Source organism: Oryx dammah, unplaced genomic scaffold (genome assembly GCF_014754425.2).
Source record: "Oryx dammah isolate SB20612 unplaced genomic scaffold, SCBI_Odam_1.1 HiC_scaffold_2, whole genome shotgun sequence".
Classification (NCBI taxonomy): Eukaryota; Metazoa; Chordata; class Mammalia; order Artiodactyla; family Bovidae; genus Oryx; species Oryx dammah.
The window spans coordinates 158,923,528-158,941,655 of NW_024070186.1; the positions used below are offsets into that span (position 1 = coordinate 158,923,528).

The 18,128-nt window shown below is 65.7% G+C and overlaps 1 protein-coding gene and 1 long non-coding RNA gene across 3 annotated transcripts; one reads left to right on the top strand and one right to left on the bottom strand.

Moving 5' to 3' along the window:
• Nucleotides 1-83: 83 nt before the first annotated feature.
• CASKIN1 (CASK interacting protein 1) lies at nt 84-18,000 on the bottom strand. Its single transcript, XM_040254214.1, has 20 exons — nt 17,907-18,000; nt 11,961-12,012; nt 11,757-11,854; nt 11,301-11,446; nt 11,114-11,209; nt 10,880-11,010; nt 10,285-10,393; nt 10,091-10,199; nt 9,906-10,000; nt 9,586-9,703; nt 8,440-8,541; nt 8,272-8,360; nt 8,112-8,196; nt 7,935-8,026; nt 7,039-7,149; nt 6,855-6,956; nt 5,409-5,547; nt 3,255-5,300; nt 2,149-2,569; nt 84-1,684 (listed from the first exon to the last, which is right to left on the bottom strand). Exons 1-20 carry the CDS (start codon nt 17,998-18,000, stop codon nt 1,585-1,587), a joined length of 4,335 nt encoding a protein of 1,444 aa, XP_040110148.1. The 3' UTR covers nt 84-1,584.
• LOC120873539 lies at nt 8,445-11,700 on the top strand. 2 transcript variants are annotated; one of them, XR_005723490.1, is made up of 4 exons: nt 8,445-8,787; nt 9,024-9,139; nt 9,342-9,716; nt 10,517-11,700. It is a non-coding gene; the product is annotated as an uncharacterized LOC120873539 (long non-coding RNA). The 2 variants fall into 2 exon arrangements; XR_005723489.1 differs by having other exon boundaries at nt 9,024-9,716.
• Nucleotides 18,001-18,128: the final 128 nt, after the last annotated feature.

Sequence of the window (18,128 nt, forward strand, 5' to 3'; positions counted from 1 at the left end):
GTGGCTGCTTCCCCCTGCCGGGAACAGGCAAGCCCCCCACTTCCCCCAGTATGCAACCCCCCACCAAAAAAAAGCCAGGCAGCTCCATTTTCTGCTGTTTATTGACAGCTGATAGTAGCTCCCTGCCTGGACCCCCCTCCCCACCTGCTAGCCCTGGTCCGGGCCACCCACTGCAGAGAGGCCAGGTGGATGCCCAGGTCCACCCACCCGGGGACGTGTTAGCATGTGACTGCTGGGAGGGGACCCACATGCCCAGACACCACCTAGGCAGAACCCTTCCACCCACCCAAATCACAGTCGCTGGTTTTCGGCGTTTTTTAATTCTCTTTTTTAAGAAATGTCAAAGTTGTGCCCAACACATGTGGATCAGCAAACACGACAGAGGAGGCCAGTCAGTACTTTTTTTTGGAGTGGGGGGGAGAGAGAAGGCAAAAAGGGCCACATGACACGGCCTTGCCCACGAGCAGAGCGTCTGGGAGCGGGGGCAGGGCTGGCTGGCCGTGTGGGGCCAGCTGGGGCCCCCAGGAGGGAGGGTCGGGCACACCCTCGCACGCACCACACACAGCCTGGCATGCACGCCCTGCACCCACTGCTGTCACCCGGCTGACACACCCACGCTGTGCACACAGCTCCCTTGGAACCCAGGGGCACCCTCACACCAGCACCCCAGAGAGAGACGGAGCCCTGCCCACTGTCTCCACCACACAGAGGACACAGCCCAGCGGCAAGCAAGGCACATCCTTCAGGTTCTTCAGACGCAGAGAAGTTAGGAGAGAGATCAGAGGGGAGGCCCTGGCGGAGCTTGGACCCCAGCCTCCTGTTTGTGCTACTGGGCCAGGGATCTGGCCACTCTGGGACCGAGGGAAGAACGGATAGACAGACAGATGGCCAGGGCCTCTTGACAGCTTTTGTCTTGAACTAGACTCCAGCGTCCTTACAGTTGGTAAATGGTTTTCTATAGAATCAATAATATTTTTTTCTTTCTTTAAATATATATTTGTTAAAGTTATACCTTTTTGTATCTCTGGGGAAATCTGCCTTAGCTCATTCCCAATAAATTAATACTCTTCGATAGCTTATATTCTGGGGAGGGGGGGTGCTTTGGGGCAGGGGGCCCAACCCAGCCCCTTGTGCTGCGCAAGAGCGGCTGGCGGAGGTCCCCATCGGGCAGTTCTGTGCTGGGCATAGGCCTGTGCTCTGCCCCAGACTGGGGAGGGGGCTACAGCGGCTGCCCCCTGCCTGCTGCCCCCCAGGGTGGGCCCAACCCGGGCTCGGGGCAGGGGTTCAGGAGCGGCCCCTCCCGCACCACGGCAGGCAGAGCCTGGCGGTGGGGGCAGGCGGCCCAGCAGTTATTGCACGGGGAGGGGGCAGCAGCATCTGACCAGAGCCCTTGGGTCCGGGTCCCCCGGCCAGGCAGTCGTCCGGGCTGGGCCCGGCGGCAGGAGTTGTGCTTGTGCAGGAGCCTCGCGCCCGGCCCCCTGCGCCCCGCCCTCGCGGCCCCGCCCGCCTGCCTGCTCACGCCGCGCCCAGAGGTGCCCATCCTGAGGTAAAGGTCAGCGTGCGGGCCCGACGTGGGCGGCCGCGTCACTCCAGCATGGCGTCCAGCTGGTCGGCCAGGTCGTCAAACATGCTGCCAATGTCGTCAAGGATGCTGCCAGTGCTCTTCTCCTCCGCTGCCGAGGGGCTGCGGGCGGGCGCGGCGTAAGCAGGAGGGCCCAGGGCAGGGCGTCCCGCCCCTCCCGCCCGCGGACGGACACCACGGCCTGCCTGCGGCGAAGGGCCGGGTAGGCCACGCCCCAGGCCGGCTGCTCCGCGCCCGACCCCGCCCACGACGGCTGCCCCGCCCCACGCACGACCAGCCCCCTCTCCGCCCATGCTGGCCCCGCCCCGCAGCGTGGGGCAGAGCTAGTTCAAGGCCACGCCCCCACGTCATCTGCCAGTCCCGGCCCCGCCCCACGCGCGGCTGCCTCTGGGGGACCCGGCCCCTCTCAGAGACCCCGGCCATGCCGGGCCCCGCCCCGCAGTGTGGGGCGGGGCTAGTTCAAAGGCCGTGCCCCTCTGGCGTGACTCGATCCCTCCCCAACAGGGCATCCCACAGGTGAGCGGCAGCCTAGGCCTCGAGCAGACCGCACCGGGTCCCGCACCTACCGCGAGCCCTGCCCGTCCTCCTGCCGGATCTTCTCTTCTACGGCTTGCAGCGCCGCTGCCAGGCACGCGCTCGTCTCCTCCAGCTTCTGCCGGGCGCTGTCCCCCGGCGAGGCGCCGTCTGGCGCAGCTGGGGGCCCTGTAGCCGCGGCGGCAGCGCGCGGTGGCTTGGCGGGCACGTGCAGCGCGGGCGCACCGGGCGACGGCGGCCTGGCGGGGCTGGCGGGGCTGGCGCTCAGCGCGGGCGACGTGCTGACCGGCTTGGCGAGGGCGGCAGGTTGCTGGCGAGCCGGCGAGGGCGCGGGCGACGGGCTGGCACTGCCCGACTGCAGCCCCGCCGCGGCCTTGGCCGGCTTTGGCGCCGTGGGCGGTGGCGGCGGCTTGGGAGACACGGGCGGCGGCGTGCCGTGCGCACGCTTCACCTCTGCGGGGAGGAGCAGACTCGCACCGGGGTGGGAGGTCGCGCGGCGCGCGCAAGTCGCGCGCTGCCCGTCCCGACCCAAGCCCTGCCGAAACACTGCCCAAGGGCTCTGCTTCGCAACCGGGAGCGAAAATAACGCCCTCTGCACTGCAAGCCCGGCTTCGGCTCCAGCCCTCCGTGCCCCTCCGCCCTGGGTCTCCCTGAGGCTGTCGGGGGGGCGCTTCCCTGTGCACACCTGTTTGGGTCACTGCTTCCAAACCCCGACCCATCCGCCCTCCACCTCCAACCCCTTCCAGGTGTGGCCTGTTGTAGCCAATGGCCCTTCTGTTGCTTGAATGTCACAGGGCCTTTGCACCTCTGACCTTTCTGTTTGGAAGCCTCTCCCCTCCCTCCCGTGCTGGGATCACTCTACAGCCATGTCAGACTCCCCCCCTGAGCCCTCCAGCCTCCTGGGCCTGTCCTCCTTTCACAGGTCCTGCTATTTATGCACCTGTGCCTCCTCCACTGAGGACCTAAAGACCACAACTGTCCCAGCTCTGGGCTGATGGGGTAGTCCGGGGGCGGCTGGATGAGGGAGCCTGACTATACCTTCCCACCCCACTCCCCCTGGCCTTCACCAGATCCAAGAAGCGGAAAACCCTGCAGACCGTGGCGTGGGGCCCCTCCCCAGCTGGCTTCCTGCACCTACCTGGGCTGCCGGGACCTGGCAGTGGCACCTTCTTGGAGGCAGGTGTGGGCGAGCCCTGGATCTTGGGCACGGGCTGAGCCAGAACAGGCTTGGGAGAGACAGGTGGCTTGGCCAGCTTCCGGGCATCGCTGTCCGGCAGGGGCAGTGGGGGCAGGTGCATGAGGTCAGAGGGCGGGGGCTCAGCAGGCGGGGGTGGTGGGGGCAGCTCTGGGGGCCCAGCCTGCTCAGAGGCTGGCCGGCGGCGCACAGTGCCTGTTCCATTCTGGTACACGGACAGCGGCGGTGGGGGAGGCTCAGGACCCGCCTCCCGCTGCTTGACCTTGGGCCGGCGCTTGACCGTGTCAGACTCAGTTAGGATGAACTTGACGTTCTCCTGCTGGCTCTGCTTGGCCCGGATGCGCCTCTTGAGGGTGGCACTGGCCTCCACCCTGGATAGGGGAGGGCCCTCTGCACCCGCCTCGCCCTTGGCTGGACCTCGGGGCCGCTGCCGGGCAGCACCCTCTTCTACCAACTGGCCATGGTCTGCAGGCCCCGCTGGCTCTCCGGGACCCCGGCGAGCAGTGGCCAGGAGTCCCGTGACAGGCCCGCTTAGCGTGCGGCGCCGGTTCACCACCTCTCCGTCAGGTCCAATGGCCTCCTTGTGCTTCACCGAGGCCAGCACCGTGGCCACCCGGCCTGGCTCCGGGCTGGTAGGGTGAGGCATGGGGTGGCCCTCAGGGGGCCTACGGGCTGCCCGGCCCCCACCCCCGATGGATGACAGCTCAAGCATGGCTGCGATGCTCTTCACGCTGCCAGCACTTCCTGTGTCCACACTGCCAGCCAGGTCACTGGCCCGCCGGCGCTGTGCCCGGACCCCCAGCCGGCCGTCCTCAGCCCCGGCCCCCTCGGTCTCCGCGTCTGGCGCTGGCTCATCGGCCAGGTTGGCGCTGGCCATGGCAGAGCTGGAGCGCTTGGGTGGGGGTGGGGGCGGCCCCTTCTTCCGCGGCCGCACAGCAAACGACTGACTGCGGTTGACGTTCTTGTCTGCACCGGTGGGCGCCCGCACCGAGTGGCTGCGGCCCACGCGCCGCTGGACCGTGGCGTAGGGACCAGCGGCGGCCGGCACCAGCAACTCGTCCCGCTCCGGCTCGCTGTCCGATGCTGCATAGCGATTCAGGCTGTGGGCGCGCTTCTTGGGCCTCCCTGGCTCTGTGTCAGCCTCGGGCGGCAGGCACAGCGTGGGCACCGGCGTGGGTGCGGCTGCGGGTGCGGGCCCTGGGGCAGCCGGCCCAGCCTCGCTCTCCACCGGTTGGGGCAGCACATAGGCGAAGCCGCGGTGAGTGGGTGACTGAGGCAGCGAGCGGGGGGACATGGGTCGCTCCGTAGGCGGCAGCAGCTGAGGGGTGGGCTTCACCTTGGCTGTGGCTGGCGCTGGGCCATGAGGCCCCCCCAGGGCCTGCGGGGAGCTTGGCCGGGGTTTCGTGGGTGTCTGGGGGGGTGTGAAGTGGCTGGCCCCTGGCGGCAGGACCTGCCGAGGCTTGCCAGGCACTGGGGGCACACTGGCCCGCTTGACACTGTGGCCGTGGCGGCTGGGCCGGGCCTCCTTCGGGGGGGTTCCGGGGGCCGGTCCCTCATCGAGCAGGTACTCCTGGCTCCGTGACATGGGGCTGCTGGGCCCCGGGGGCCCGTCGCCCAGCAGCTCCTGGGAGCTGCTCATGTGCCGCGCCCTGCCCCCCAGGCTGGGCTCCTGCCTCCCCGAGGCCCTTGGGGCGGGCGGCAGGTGGTTGGCGGGCTTTTCGGCTGGGGCGGTGGCAGCAGCAGCCCCTTCGGCCGGGCCGGTCAAGGCTGCCTGCAGCTCCCCGCTGAGCTCGCTGTCCTGGAAGGTTGTCATCTTCGGAGACTGGCAGTCAGCCGGGGCAGGCTCCGGTGGGGGTGGCGACTCGATGGCCATCACCTCCAGCGACTGCGGTGCCTTGCGGCGCAGGGGTCCCCCCTCATACTTGGCATATTCTGCCTTCTGCAGCTCCGCCAGTTTCCGCACAGCCAGCATCAGCTTCTTCTGGTGGCCTGAGTGGGGGCGGGGCGCAGGTCAGGCCCAGGAGCACACGGGGGGCGGGGCGGGGCGGGGCGGGGCGGGGCGGAGTGGGGGCGGGGCGGGGTGGGGCGGGGCCTCACCCAGCTTGGTGATGCCGATCTCCTGCAGGTCCTCCCAGGTGATGTCAGTGATGAAGTCAATATTCTCGTAGCCGTTGTCCACCAGCACCTTGTAGTACTGCGCCAGGCCAATCATGGACAGCCACACGGCCAGGTTTGCCTACGGGGCGGGGGACACAGAGGGCAGCCCAAGCTGGCTGCCCACACCTGGCCTGCTGCTCGGAGCTGGTGGAGGGGTGGGCGCCAGGCCAGCCCGGCACAGAGAGACGGAAGGACAAATGGACAGGCCGGAGGGGTCAGCACAGCCAAGGCCAGCACACACACACGTGTGGACACGGGCAGACACACACAGAGGGGCGACCCTCTCCGCATGATGCCTTCAGGGGGCGGGGGAGGAAGGCACTTCCTCACCTGCCAGGCAGGCCAGGCAGCCCTGGGGACAGCACCCACGTGGACACTCCTCACACGTCACGGACGCAGACACACAGCACCACCGACCAGCAACAGGCATACGCATAGCCTGCACCCCAGTCATCCATGGCACTGACACCCCTGAGTCACACTCACACCCTCTCACCATTTCCCCACCATCCTCAGGCACACGTCACACAGCCTTGTCACATTCGTGTGCAAGTATCCGTGATGGTGTTCACCCAGAACAAGCCGGTGGCCCCCTGACTGGGATCCACCTGTCCACACTCCCAGCTGGATGTCACTCACACACCAGCTCAGCACACTCGGTCACCGCCTGGGTGAGCAAGCAGAGTGAAGCCCCCGGGACCCGGGCGAGCTGGCTGGGAGGACCCCTGAGCCACAGACTGAGTGGGGCGAGGCAGGCAGCGTCGGTGAGCGTGCACCCGCCTGTCACACCCCAGGGGCCCTTGGTGGCTGCAGCATCTCCCTCCTGGATGGTGGGAGCCCGAGGCCCAGAGAGGCAGTGCAGATGGGACAGGCCCCAGGCCCCTCTCCCATCCTGGGGCCTGTGCCTCCGCAGGGCGCCCGTGCATGGCAGCACAGGCCGAGGCCACTGTGGCATCGGTGGGCACTGGGCATGTGTTCAGTGCACGCGTGGGGTCTGCATGCTGAGGCCTGTGCTCACACACGCCCTCCCTGTGCACGTGCCTGGGTGTGTGTCTGGGTGCGTGGCAGCCCCCTGCGGTGTCGGGTGGGCGTGCATCGGGCAGCACTGCAGGGGGCTGGGTGGTGCCAACATCCCTGAGTGGCAAGTGTGTAGTAGAGACGGGGATGCTCCGGGCTCCAGGCTCCCCTTGCCCGAACAGCCCTCAGAGGAGGTCATCCTGGCCCCTGCCCCGGGAGGCTGGCCCCGGGGCCCCTGACAGACAAACAGAGACCACCCTCTGCTGTCCTCTCCCTGGGTTCCCCAGAAGGCAGGGAGGGCCGTGGCTATCTGTCCGTCTGTCGGTCTGCCCCTCCTGGGCCTGGCCACCAGGGTGCAGGGGGCCTTACAGGTTTGTGCTCAGGCAGCCAGTCGGGGAGGCTCAGACCACTGATCTCCGCAGTGATTTTCTTCCGGTGGCCGGGCTTGGTGACCCCGATGGCAGTGAGGTCCTAGGTGGTGGAGACGCCTGTTAGCCAGAGGCTGGGGGCCCATCTCCAGGCCAGCTGGTGGGCAGCCTTCTGGGCAGCTCACCTCGGGGGTCATGCGGCTGATGGTGGGCAGGTCATAGCCAGCACTGATGAAGTTGGGGGCGTAGAGCTGCAGCTGGAACGTGGCAAGCCACTGGCTGACAGCCTCGGCGCCCTGGAAGACACAAGGCACCCGCTACAGGCTCGCCCACCCGCCCCCCGGCCAGGCGTGCACCCAGCCACCGCAGCGCCTCCTTCTCTGCTCAGCCGAAGACCACGCGGCGCAAGCTGCCGTCTGCTGGGCCGTCTGCAGCTGCCAGGCCCCCGTCAGCCTGGCCGGGTGCTCCTCCCTCTGAGTCCGGGGCTCTGCTGTCTCCGCGTCGTCCCACATGTCTCAGCTGCCTGCTGTGATCTCCACCAGGAGGGTCCCGCCACTGTCCATATCACAGGCCTCCCTGACCACCCCCCTTTCCTGGACCAGGGCCACCCTGCCGTGTGGCCCGTGACAGGGGCTCTGGGGACGGGGCCTCAGGAGGGGCCACTGACTGCTGCCCTCCCACGCAGGAGGTGGGCTCTGCCCGAGGGGACACAGGAGGACTCAGCCAGCAGGTCACGCCTGCCCTAGCACGCAGGTGCACGCACATGGACCGGTCTCACCCCAACACACGCTTCCACTCATTTAGCACCCACACCCTCCACACACACACACACAGGTGCACCCATGCCCAGACCACAGTCACACTAGCCACACACAAACACACCCCCCACTCGCCTCACGCTGTGTCACACTTTTAGACACACTGGCTTACACACACAGCCTGCACAAGAGACAACAGCTACACACACAGACTGACAGACCGACAGAAGGACGGACCTGCCCGTCGAGGGCGCTGGCCGTGCTGTGGCCCAGCCAGGCGGGCTTCCCCGGCCCCCGCCCCTGCAGCCGCCCTGGCCCTGTACCTTGCCCTCGGACGCCGCCTCCAGCTTCTTGGTTGGCTGCTCCCCATAGCCCGGCCCTGCATGGGCCACTGGAGGCTGGGCTCGGGTCGCACCTAGGGACGAGAGGGTGAGAAGGGGTGAGGGCTGCCCGGGGGCTACCTCCGCGCCCAGCCAGCAGCACTGTGTCCTTGCCCTTACCTGCAGGGCCTTCCAGAGGCTTGACCGGGCTGTCCCCGGGGCTAGAGTCGGACACCGGCTTCTGGGAGAGCACCGTTGCCAGGAGCTGGAACCCAGACAGGCTAGCTGGCCAGTGCTGCTCCAAACCCAGGAACCCTGGCCTTGCTGCTGCCCCACCTACCTTGACCCCTTCAGAGCCAGCGTGCAGGGCGTGGCCCCCGCTGCTCCGGCCCCCAGCCGCGCTGCTCAAGCTGCCACTACGGTCCCCGCCTGCCCACAGGACAGAACAAGGTCAGCCGCCGCCCACCCCGCCCCGCCCCACCGCCTCCCCCTGAGGCCCCCCACCCACCTGCAAAAGGCTTCCTCAGCACCCAGATCTCCTCGGGGGGCGCAGCGGGCCCCGCAGAGCTGCCTCCCTGGGGTGGACTTGGTTCGGCACCTGCTCGGGGACCTGCAGGCCAAGCACATCTGCCCTGAGACCTGGACCGGCTCCAGGGCCTGCGTAGAGCAGAGGCCAAACACACACACACACATGCATACACGTGTGAGTACATACACTCACATGCACACACAGAGACACACGTATGTCTGCACATATGCGCACACAGGCCGGGAGGCTCAGCGCCAGCTCCTCCTCCCCAGCTGTCTCCAAGGAGCTGAGAGACCATCAGAAGACCCCTCCCAACCCTGGACACTGGTGAGCAGGAGAGCAGGGCAGAGCGGGGTGCAGGCCAGGCTATTCTGCCAGGGGTCCTGTATGTGGGGGTGGGGGTCGCAGGAGGGTACAAACCCCTCTGACAGGGGAGCAGGGGAGGAGGTCCCCAGGAGCCTGGGGCCAGGGCACTCGATGACCTTGGGTGGACTGACCACACCTCCTAGCTGGCCCCTCTCTGCCCTCTCATCAGCCTGTCAACCTCCACATCCTCTGCACAGGGTAAGCCCGTCACACCCATAACCCACCTGAAGCCATTCCACAGCCCTGTGGCCTCCTCCTACGCCCCTCGCTCTGTCACCAAGTCAGCCGCCCTGGGCTCTGGACCCTCGCACAGGTCACACTCTGCCCTGCCTGAGCATCTCTGCATGTGTGGTTCCCGCTGCCCCGAAGGCACCGCCTGCAGCCTGCCCCCTCCCCCTTCTCAGGGCCTTGTCCGACCACTGTCTGAAGCGTGTCTCCGTCTGCAATGTCTGGGTCACTGGTTGGCACTTTTCCCTCCATGCTGACTTCACTGTCCCGTGCTCCCCTCCCCCCAGGGCAAGCTCCTTGAGAGCAGGAAGAAGGCCATTTGGGTGACCGTCTATTCCTCGAGCCTGGCAGGCAGTGTCTGCTGAATCAATGGAGGACCAGGTCTGGGGACCTGCAGACCTGGATAAGAGAGCTGGCAGGACAAACCCCGGGCCTCACACATGGCAGGAGCTCACGGCCCCAGCCCACCCCGCAGCACACCGTGCACGTGCTCCCGTCTGGCCACAAGCCCCTGGCCTGGGCTGGACTTGCCTGCTCGCTTGACGATGGCTTCGCCCAGGGAAGATGGGAAGTAGCCCACACGGTCATTGCCTGTCCTGTTGTCATGGATACAGCCCTTCCAGCGGCCATCTGGGTGCTGCTCAAGGACCTGGCCGGATAAGGTGAGGGGAGCACACTCGGAGGGACTCCTTTCTGAGTCAAGTGGATAAGGTGAGGGGAGCACGCTCGGGGGGACTCCCCTCTGGGTCAAATGGATGGGTGGCCTGGGCCCCCCCAGTTCTTGCCAGGCATTGGGGGCAGCATCCCAGGCCCCTCGAAGCCCTTCTCCAGCAGCCCCGGACTGTCCTTACTGTGATGATGTCCCCAGCTTTCACGTTGAGGCTGGTCAGGTCGTAGTTGTTGCAGTAATCCTTGGTTGCCCGGACCTGCAGGGCTGCCGAGGCCTCTGGGGACACAGGAGGTGGCAGACCCCCCGGTCCTGTGAGCCGGCCCCGCCCTGGCCCTGACCCGGCCCCCCAGCCCCGCCCAAGCCCACCTCGCAGCAGCTGCTTGATCTCCTTGCTGGCCTGGGAGGTGGTGAACTGATGCACAATGTCCAGGGCAGTCTGGCTGTAAGTGTTCCTCACGTGGGCATTGATCCCATTCTGCGCGTGCCAGAGAGCGAGGCCTGTCAGGAGCCCCCTCCGCCCTCGCCTGACTGCCGTGCCCCCAACCCCTGCCCCGACTCACATCCAGCAGTAGCCGAACCACCTCCGTCTTCCCACAGAGAGCAGCTTCGTGCAGAGCGGTGCCAGACTTGGTCTGGCGGTTAATGTCGATGCCGGCTTGGAGCAGCAGTCTGGCGGGGCGGCAGAGGGAGCAGGCAGGGCCTTGCACGGGAGTCCACTGGCCCGGCTTCCCAAGTCGGCCTCTGACTCCTGGAGGCCCAGAATGAGCCAACCCGACCCCACCTCCCCGACAGGATGGCCTCTGCCAGTGACCAGGAACTTGTGGGAGTCCCCCTCCCAGTGCAAATCCTTCACATTCTGGTCTCGTCTCATCCCAGGACAAGCAGTGCTGTGATGCGCACTTTGAACATGGGGAAACAGGCTCAGAGACGCCGAGAGTCGCCACAGGGCCACCCGGCAGGTAGCACAGGCTGGGGGGCTGTAGAAGCCCCCAGCCCCCACTGGGGCATCCTCTACAGGGGTGGCTGGAGGCATCCCTTGTACTGGAGACCTGACCACATCCCCATGGCTCCCCGGCTGCTCTGGTCTTACTGCCAAGCCAGGAGCAGGCACCCCGAGGCGGGGAGCCCCTCACCCCACCCCCACCCCGGCCATACCTGATGATGTCGATGTGGCCATTCTTGGCTGCCAGGTGCAGGGGGCTGGTGCCGTTGGGGTCGGTGGTGTCCCCCGGCCGGGGCTCCAGCAAGGCCGTACACATGTTGCTGCTCAGAAGCAGCTGGACCACCTGGAGGGAGGGGTGAAGAGTAGGGGCCCCAAGAAACGGGGTGGGGGCCCCCAGGAGAAGACGGAGCAGATGGAGTCGCACTCAGCTCCCTGGGGAGACTTACCCCGACGCGGCCAAACTCACAGGCCAGGTCCAGGGGCGTCTTGCCTGAGTTGTCCACCATGCAGGGGTTGGACTGGTGCTGCAGCAGCATTTCGGACTGCAGGGACCGCAGGCGCGGTCAGGCCTGGGGGTGTCCGTCAGGCTCCTGCTGCCCCAGGCGCCCTGTCACCCCCAGGGGCAGTCCTTACCACATCATAGTGACCGTGCTGGGCCGCCAAGTGCAGGGGGATGTGGCCCTCGTCGGACGGGATGTTCACCGCCGAGCCCGCTTTCAGCACCAGCTTCATGGGCTCCTTCCGGCCCTGCCAGGCCGCATAGTGCAGAGGCCGCATGCCTGGGGGGGTGGACGGGGAAGTTGGGAGCTGGAGCTAGACCCTGACCCTGACCCCAACCCTGACCTCCAGGATGCTGACCCCACGAGAAGCTGCCTTGACCCAGAGCAGGACCCTGGGCTGACCTCAGTTGAGGGAACATCGAGGCCTCCAGGGTCCCTCCAGGGTTAAGCTCTGATCTTAACCCCCTTGCTCTTGGCTCCAAGATCCCTGGTCTTTACTGTCTACCTCCATCACTAAATTACAAGCTCCAAGAGGACAGTGGTTTTTATCCACTTCGCTCACTGCCATGTCCTGCCTGGCAGGCCTTGCCTTTGTTGTCCTTGATGTCCACAGCAGCCTGGGCCTCCAGCAGCAAGGTGATCAGCTCTGTGTTGCCATTCAGGGCCGCGTGGTGCAGGGCTGAAAAGCTGCAACGGGTGATGGACACATGTGGGCAGGTGCCAGACAACCCCCCTGCCCTAGGAGTCCCTGACCCCCACACCAGACTGATGCCTCCCGGGGCTGAGAACTCACCCATCAGGGTCTTGGAAATTGACATTGATCTTCTTGGTGGAGCCCAGGAGCTCTGCCGGGGGGAGGAGACACGGTGAAGGAGGCCCACCTGGGGCCCAGCCCCCTCTAGGCAGCCCGAGAGCAGCTGGCTAACTCCCTGGCAGGCTTAGAGCCAAAGCTATCTAGGTCTTCAGTCTAGAAGCGTTCATTCATTCAGCTCTGCTCCCTGCACCCAGCACCAGGTACCAGCTTTCGGACCTCGGTTTCTGACTGAACTGAGATGCTGGGAGGTTTCCCTGGGCCAGGACCTGTCTGAGAGGCCGGGGCTGGGCTCCCACACAGGCGCACACATGTGCACACGAAGCCCTCCCTGGGGACGCCGGCTGAGCCCCTGCCAATGGTGGGAGGGAGAGAGCCAGCCCAATCTGTCTCTCAGAAGGGCCCAGATGGGCCCGGGGGCGGCCTGCCACACCCGGAAACCGGGGTATCTCTGGGGGAGAGCCACACTTCCAGGGTGCAGCCTCCCCCAGCTCTAGCCGCAGGCCTGGCCAGTGTGGATGTGCCCCATCCAACCAGGCGGGAAGGGGAGGCCAACAAGTGGGCCCAAGCCTCTGGGCAGCCACGCGATAGTGACCCCCTCATCGGCCTGCCTGAAGCCCTCGGGGCTCCGGCCTTCCCTCAGACGCCCCGGTCTCCTCCACAGTCCTGGCCTCCACTGGGCACCGGCCAGAGGAGTGGAGCCCACCGATGCCCTCCCCATGGGCTCAGGTCCAGCCGGACTCAGGCCAATCCCCTGCCTGTCTGGGCCGTGGTTACATAACCCATTTGTGGGTCAGTCACTCTGTGAGGGAGGGGCTGGCAGGACAGAAGCCCCTTTGTCCAGGCCCAGGACAGGGATGGGCGCGGAAGCCTGAGGGAGTCGGGGCCCAGAGGGGCTGCTGCAGGGCCCGCTTAGTGACCCACGGCAGCCCCAGCCGCCCCCGCCTCGGTTCTCAGCTGCTGGACGTGGGGTGTGAAGCCCCCGGTGGCCCATAAGGCCCACAGAATCAGACGGGCCTCTGCCCCTTACTAGCCCTGTGGCCTGGGCCATGAGCTTGGAGGGTCTAACGGGCCAGCCTCGCAGGTCCAAGGGCTCAACATGTGGCTGTTGCTGACACAGCTCCACAGAGATTCTCTCCACCCTCCCCAGGGAGGGGCTTCTCCAGCCAATAGCCTAAGAGCAGAGGCTCCAGGACCAGCGGTGTCTCCACCCCCGCCCCTGCCCCTGTTCAGATATGTGGCTGATGCTGAAGTCTGTCTAAGTTTGCACCAGTGCAGCCGTTGGTGGTCCAGGGCAAAACCTTGGAGGCAGCCCTGGGTCCTTATGTCTTCATCGGTAAATCCTGTGGGCTCTGCCTTTAGAATCCTTTTAAAGCACGCCCGGAATCCTATCCTTTCTCAGTACCATCCCCACCCTGGGCCAGGTCAGCATCTCTCGAAGGACCACAGCCACTTCCTCGCCACTGGCCTCCCCGCTTCCAGCCTGCCTCCTCCAGTGCCGCCTCCACACCCGCTGAGGTCGGTGGGGCCCCCCGAGGACACGCGTCCGATCCCACTGCTCCCATCTCACTGGGGTTAGAGGCCGAAGCCAGACACGCTTCCCCCTCACCCCTGCTCCAGTCACCTGAGCCTCCTTGACAGCACTCCAACACACCTGCCTCAGCCACCACAGGGCCTTTGCACAAGCTGTGTATGTGGAGAGGCAGGCATTATTCTTCCCTCTTCCCATGACTCCCTCTTCATATCCTCCAGGCCGTTATTCAAGACCTGCTTGTCAAAGCCTCCTCACTCCCATCTAAAATGGTAATTATCTGGGAGGTCTTTGGGAGTCCAGTGGTTAGGATTCAGGCCCAGGTCCAGTCCTTGATTGGGGAACTAAGGATTCTGCAAGCCACGAAGCATGGTCAAATAATTTAAAAACCTGTTCGTGTTCAGTTGCTCAATCATGTCCTACTCTTTGCAACCCCATGGACTGCAGCGCGCCAGGCTTCTCTGTCCTTTGCCATCTCCTGGAGTTTGCTCAAACTCATGTCCTTTGAGATGGTGATGCCATCCAACCATCTCATTCTCTGTCGGCCCCTTCTCTTCCTGCCCTCAGTCTTTCCCAGCATCCGGGTCTTTTCCAATGAATAAATAAAATGGTAACCCCCCATCCCATCCCGTGTCTGTTGTCTTTTTCTCTTTAACTCCCATTTACCTTTTTTATTATCCACCTCCATCACTACATTACACGCTCCAAGAATACAATGGTCTTTATCTACTTTGCTCACTGCCATATCCTTTCAGCTAACACAGTGCCGGGCACACACGAGGAGCTCAGTGCCTGGTGACTGAACTGAACCCTCATCCCACATACTCTATCCACCTGCCAGGCCCAGCTTCAAGCATGAGACCCGTGTGGCCACTCAAGAGGAGCCCCGCACTGGGTGGATGCTCTGCTGCTGCCGTCTAGAGACTGTTATCTTTTGGACAAGGCAGCCCCTCTTTTCGTCTGGCACTGGGCTCTGTGAACTATGCGGCCAGGTAGGCCGCAGTCCCTGCTGCGTAGCTGAACAGAGCCCAGGCGTTGGTGGCCCACTAGGGACCCCGCCGTACTCAGGGCCGCGCTCAGCACCTTCTCACTCCAGAAGGCTCTGTCCGACTCTAACGTTGCTGCCCCCATGCCCTTAGTTCCAGTGTAGCCAGGCTCAGCTTCTCCCCAGAGCCTCCCCGGGCCAGCTCACTCTCCCTCCAGCAGCGGGTACCCAGGCAGCGGCTCCAGCCCGGCCATGCCCGCAGGTGCTGAGGTCTCAGAGGGGCTGGAGGTCAAGGCCTGGAAGTGACCCACGCTAGAGGGGAGGGGGCGTCTGCATCTGGAAGGGGACCACCCCCCACAGGAGGAGGAGGCTTCTTGTAAGGTCATCTCCCCCCTCCCTGGGCTGGTCTCCTCAAAGTGCTGGAACTGGATGTAGGCGGCCTTGACGCCTTGGAGCACCCCCATGGGGAAACTGGGCATCCAGGAAGCCCCTACAGCGGCAGCCTGCCTGGGGCTGGGAGCTGCACCTTGCGGAGACAGGTGTCCTGAGTGAAGCTGGTGCAGAGCAGGGCTGCCCAGGCCTGGGGGCGGTGGGCACAGAGCGGAAGGTCCCAGGAGCTCCTCACCCTTCCCACGAGGCACGGAGTCCTACGGCTCACCGCCAGTCATGGGGCACGCACCTGGCCCCTGACCCCCGGAATTCGGGCTCTCCTGTGGCTCCCACCTCTAATTGTTCTCCTGCGACCACCCCAACCTGGGAGGCCAGTTGCAAACTCCAGGCAGAGGCCTCGGGGGAGATGACCTCAGACCCTCTTCTGCCCTGTCCTCATAGCCTCCCTCCACCCCTCTGCCAGGGGCTCCTCCAGCCACGGAAGCCATGCACAGGCCACATCCATGCCCTCCAGGGAGGGGCCTCGGCCTCCTCTGCTCCCGTGTCAGCCTGGCTGTGCCCCGCAGCCTCCAGCAGGGTGAGGCCCCCCTACACCACCAGAGCAGGCAGCACCGAGCCAGGCACTGGAGGGCAGCTCTCAGGAGCTAAGGTGAACAAGCACGGGAGCACCGGCCTGTGGTCTCCAGTGAATCTGAAGAAAGGGGAGGCGGGGCCTGGAGGAGGGACGGGGCGTCACCGCACCCCAGAAGGCCAGCCCCCACCCCAGTAGCTTCCCTTTCAAGCAGAGCGGTCTCTTCTTCCCTCCAAGGACAACTGCTAAGGGTGGCAGCCCATGCATGTGAGCGGAGGCTCCCTTCAGGCGGGATGGGGGAGCCGCCAGAGCCCAGGGTGACGCTGGGTGGAGGGTGGGCTGAAGTGAAGGTGTCAGTGCCAGGAAGGGACTGCAGAAACAAGGGTCGTGGGAACACCTTTAGAGTTGGGGGGCCCCAGGGAACATGGCTGGATGTCCCCCATCCCATGGCCCAAACTCCAGCTGTACTTCGCTGAATCAAAATACATCTTACTCCAAAGCAGGCCAGTGTTGCCATGACAACCGAGCTAATTCATGGAGGGATTTCTCCATCTGATTTATTACGCCCGCCCCTGTGAGTCAGAGAGCCCAGATTCAGGGGCCAGGGCAGGCAGGTGTCTCTCCTACCCGGGGACCAAGCCACACAGGGGCGAATGCAGAGATCCACGTGGGGACACAGGTGGAAGTAAAAGCCCCACACATCCCCCCAGGAGCCAGAGTGGAAGAGAGGAGGAGTCCCCAAACCTGACACCCCCACTTCCTCCACGCACCCGCCCTGGGCTGTCTAGGAAATGGCCACGGTGGCTCAGACAGTAAAGAATCCACCTACAATGCGGGAGACTCAGGTTTGATCCCTGGGTCAGGAGAATCCTCTGGAGAGGGGAATGGCAACTCATTCCAGTATTCTTGCGTGGAGAATCCCATGGATTCCAGAGAAGCCTTCCAGAGAAGCCTGGGGGCCTACAGTCAGTGGGCTGGCAGAGAGTCTGACACGACTGAGTGACCACCACTATCACTACTAGTCCTTCCTGAGAACACACGAAGGCCTGGGCTCCCTGCACATTCTCACTGTTCTTAAAACAAGGCTGTGGGGCAGGGACCACCAAGGGTCCCATCCCACAGATGAGGAGACCCGAGCTGTCTGCACCCAAGGTTGGCTGGCCACTAGGTGGAAGTCTTTGCCTTGCTTTCACCTCTCATCCTGCTCCTGCTTTTGAGGCTCAGCTGAGGCAGCCTCTGCCTGAAAGCCCTGCCTTTCTGGGCCCCGAGGCCCTGAAGCCGGTCCTCAGTGGCAGCCTGTCCCTGGGCCCCGGGTACGGAAGGCAGGGCCGGCCTGTGCCTGTGAAGCACACAAGTGCAGCTCTCTAACTGCACAGGGCAGACAAGGAGCGGCCAGGCAGGGCTGCGGTGGGAGGGGTCCTCCTGGGGCTCAAGGAGCTGCTCCCTAACTGCCCCAGGGGCCGTCTTAGTTCTCAGCATCTCGCCTGGAGAGAGGGGAGGGAGCGTCCCCTGCTTACACACCGTCTCAGGAGACAGCATGGGGCGTTGGTCACTCAGACCCTACCTGCGACCCACAGGAGGCCGGCCGGTGCCCTCACAGGTGCCCTGACACACTGACACGGCCATACGCGCGCGCAGCCGCACACGCCCTTCCGTCCATCCCCAGCGTCCCGGGGGAGGCTCTGAGCTGAGCTGGGATGAGTGCTAGGATCAGGGCTCCAAGCTCCTAAGCATCCCCTGGGGCACCCACAGCCCCAGTGCAGGAAGGCCAGTGGGAGACCCCCTCCCCTCCCAGCCCCCTTTCCCAGCAGGGAAGCCAGAGAGGGCCAGGATGGCACCTGCCTGCAACTCAGCCTGCCTGGGGCTGGGCGACCTTGGGCCTCGGCTCCCCCTCCGGTAAACGGCCCCCCGCCGGCCATGCCTGGGCAGCCACACCCCCAGCGTGGTCCTTCCCCCCTCCCTGCCAAGCCTGTTATTAAACACGGGGCGGGGAGGGGTCTGACAGAGACTGTCGGACCTGTAGTCGCCCCTCACCGCAAGGCGCCCCTCCTTCTCTCCATGGCGTTGTGGTGCTGGAGGGGAGCCGCCTCGTCCTTTAAAGGCCCAGCAGAGACCTCCAGCTGTCAGCCCGCAGCCCGGGAAGGGAGGGGATCGCAGGCGAGAGAGACGTTTGCGAACGCCTGCGGCCAGGGAGGCGGATGCCGCCAGGTACCCGCTGCGGGGCTCGGGGTGACGGCCGGGCGCTCGAGGCCGCCCCTTCTTCAGCGCTGGCCGCAGGGGGCGCGGACCGAGGGTCCGGGCGCTGCTGGCCCCGCCCCGCCCCCCGGGACCCGAGAGCATCCCCCTCAGCGGCCGGCGCCGGGCGGGGTGGGGGGCTCGGCGCTGGAGACGGCTCCGGGGCTCGCCGCCGCTCCCGCCCGCCCCCCGCGCCCCCGCGCCCCCCGGACTCACTGGCCTTCCCGGGCCGCGGCCTCTGCAGCAGCCTCTGCGCGGTCCCCACGTCCTCCGCCTTCACTGCCTGCACCAGCTCCTGCTCCTTCCCCATGGCGCGGCCGGGGCCGCAGCGACGCGGCTGCGCTCCGTGCGCTCGGCGCGACTCCGAGGCGGCGGCGGCGGCCCCGAGGCACCGGCCGCCTCCTCCGCCCTCCCCCGCCGCCTCCTTCGCCGCCCGCT